This window comes from Benincasa hispida, chromosome 7 (genome assembly GCF_027475165.1).
Source record: "Benincasa hispida cultivar pf3 chromosome 7, pf3_genome.v1.1, whole genome shotgun sequence".
Taxonomy (NCBI): Eukaryota; Viridiplantae; Streptophyta; class Magnoliopsida; order Cucurbitales; family Cucurbitaceae; genus Benincasa; species Benincasa hispida.
The window spans coordinates 30,575,502-30,577,552 of NC_143484.1; the positions used below are offsets into that span (position 1 = coordinate 30,575,502).

At 33.1% G+C, this 2,051-nt stretch overlaps 1 protein-coding gene across 1 annotated transcript; it reads right to left on the reverse strand.

The window, feature by feature from the left end:
- Positions 1–241: 241 nt before the first annotated feature.
- Positions 242–1,374, reverse strand: LOC120082005 (LOB domain-containing protein 12-like). The gene is made up of 2 exons (XM_039037211.2): positions 1,141–1,374; positions 242–590 (listed from the first exon to the last, which is right to left on the reverse strand). Exons 1-2 carry the CDS (start codon positions 1,294–1,296, stop codon positions 246–248), a joined length of 501 nt encoding a protein of 166 aa, XP_038893139.1. The 5' UTR covers positions 1,297–1,374; the 3' UTR covers positions 242–245.
- Between the last annotated feature and the right edge of the window lie 677 nt (positions 1,375–2,051).

A 2,051-nucleotide genomic window follows, 5' to 3' on the forward strand; every position in this document is an offset into this window, starting at 1 on the left:
CTCATAAACTTAGGTTTAGTTCAATTGACATAAAACTTGTGATATCGACTTTGAGATCATGAGTTCGATTTTCTCGCCAGCTTACCTATAATATATATAGAAAAAAATTATCATAAACCTCTCTTTCTCTTTCTAATATTCATTTTCGAATATTACTAATTTTTGTTAAAAAAAAACAATAATAATAGTGAGGGAATGAGATGAAAAAGGAAAAAAAGAAGTTATAATTATGAAGATGATTTTATTTAAGAAACTATGTCATGTCCAAAAATGGTGTCATAAATTACATTGGGAGAGGAAGCAAAATTGAGGCACTGAGACGGCGGAGGAGACGGCGGCGGTAGTAGAAGAGAGGGCGGTTTGTCATCGGAGTGGATCTGAGGGCAATTTGGGAAAACGGGGTGGTCTTGTTGCATTTGGATGCAAAGAATCTCAGCTTGAGCAACAGCCAATTGCATTTGTAATTGTGAGACTTGATTTTGTAAGTACGAAATTGCCCCTACACAACCATAAACTGGGTCCCTCACTCTTGCACTTGCCTCATAAACTAAACTCATCACCGCGTCGCCCCTTTGCTGCACTGGCAGTTCCTGTTTCCATAATTATTCGTTTATCAAAATCAATTTTTTCTTTAAAATATAAGGAAAGAAAAAGAAAAAAAACAGTTTCCAATTAGGTGAGAAAACTCCTATTGTAGGTTCCATTCTATAATTTTTGGTTTTTGGTTTTTGAAAATTAACTTTATTTTCTTTTCATTTCTTACAATGATTTACATCTTTTTTAAGCACAATAATTGAATTCTTAACAAAATTCCAAAAACAAAAACAAGTTTTTAAAAACTATATTTTTAATTTTCAAAATTTGATTTGGTTTTTTTTTGTAGAAGTAAATAACAAACGAAAAAAATTTAAAAGTAGAAGTAGTGTTTATAAGCTTAATTTTCTAAAAAACAACCAAAGAAAACTTGTGTATTAAATTGTTTGTTACATTTCAGTTGAGACAAAAGTTTGGTATGAATAAAGATGTGGACGAAAACTCTTCCATAATTTTATGATTTTCTTTTGTTTTGTTTTGAAAAATACGCACGAAACCCTGATCCCGAAACCGGAAATAACGGAGGAAGTAAGGAAGAAGAAGAACCTGCAACATTTTGCTGACATTGCTAGCACCAAAAACTTTATGAACAATAGCAAACTTGTGGGGGTCATCAGAGGGAAAATAGGGAGCAAAAATGCAGTCTCTGGCGCACCGTCGCCGGAGGAGTTTGCACGACGCACAGGGCGAATTACCACCCATATTTTTTTTCCTTCCGTTTGCCGAAAAAAACCTAGAGAGAGAAAGAGACGGCGGAGAGAGAGAGTACTGAAACTTTGAGAGAGAGTCAATATTGTTGAAGAAGAAAGAGGTTGAAGAGTGTATATTTATAATGGGCGACCAACGTGTGTGAGCCCAAAGTGAGTGATTATTAAAACAATAAATAGATTAATTATTATAATAATAAATTAATTGCCCAAGAGAGAGAGTAATAATAATTACTTAATAATTGTGGGTTTATTTTCTTAATAATTATTTAGTGAATTCTGTTTCAAATATTTGTTTGGACCATTTTCTCAGAAAAAGTTACATGTAATCTAGTTGTTCCTATAGATAATGGTAGATTACATATTTGATTTCTATTAACTACTAAATACATATTTAAAAATACTTTTAATATTCTCTCCTCGAGCGTCTAACGCTACCTATTAGTCTCTTATTAAAGACAACGAAATCTCTACCTCTCTCTATAATGACATGATAGTGTCCATTTTGGACATAAACTCTCGAAAAGAAATTCGTCTACTCTCAAATCATGAGAGCTTGCTCTTCATCCCAAAGCATATCTTGCTCATTCCAGGTTAATTTGGTCTTCATCTCGAAGCACATACTTTCATCTCGATTAATGTCAAAATAGAGCTCGAGCACGATAACAAATATGAGCTAGCTTGATAGAGTTATTACTTGGTTGCTACAAGTACTTTTTTTATTTGATCTATGGGTTTCATGTGCAATGT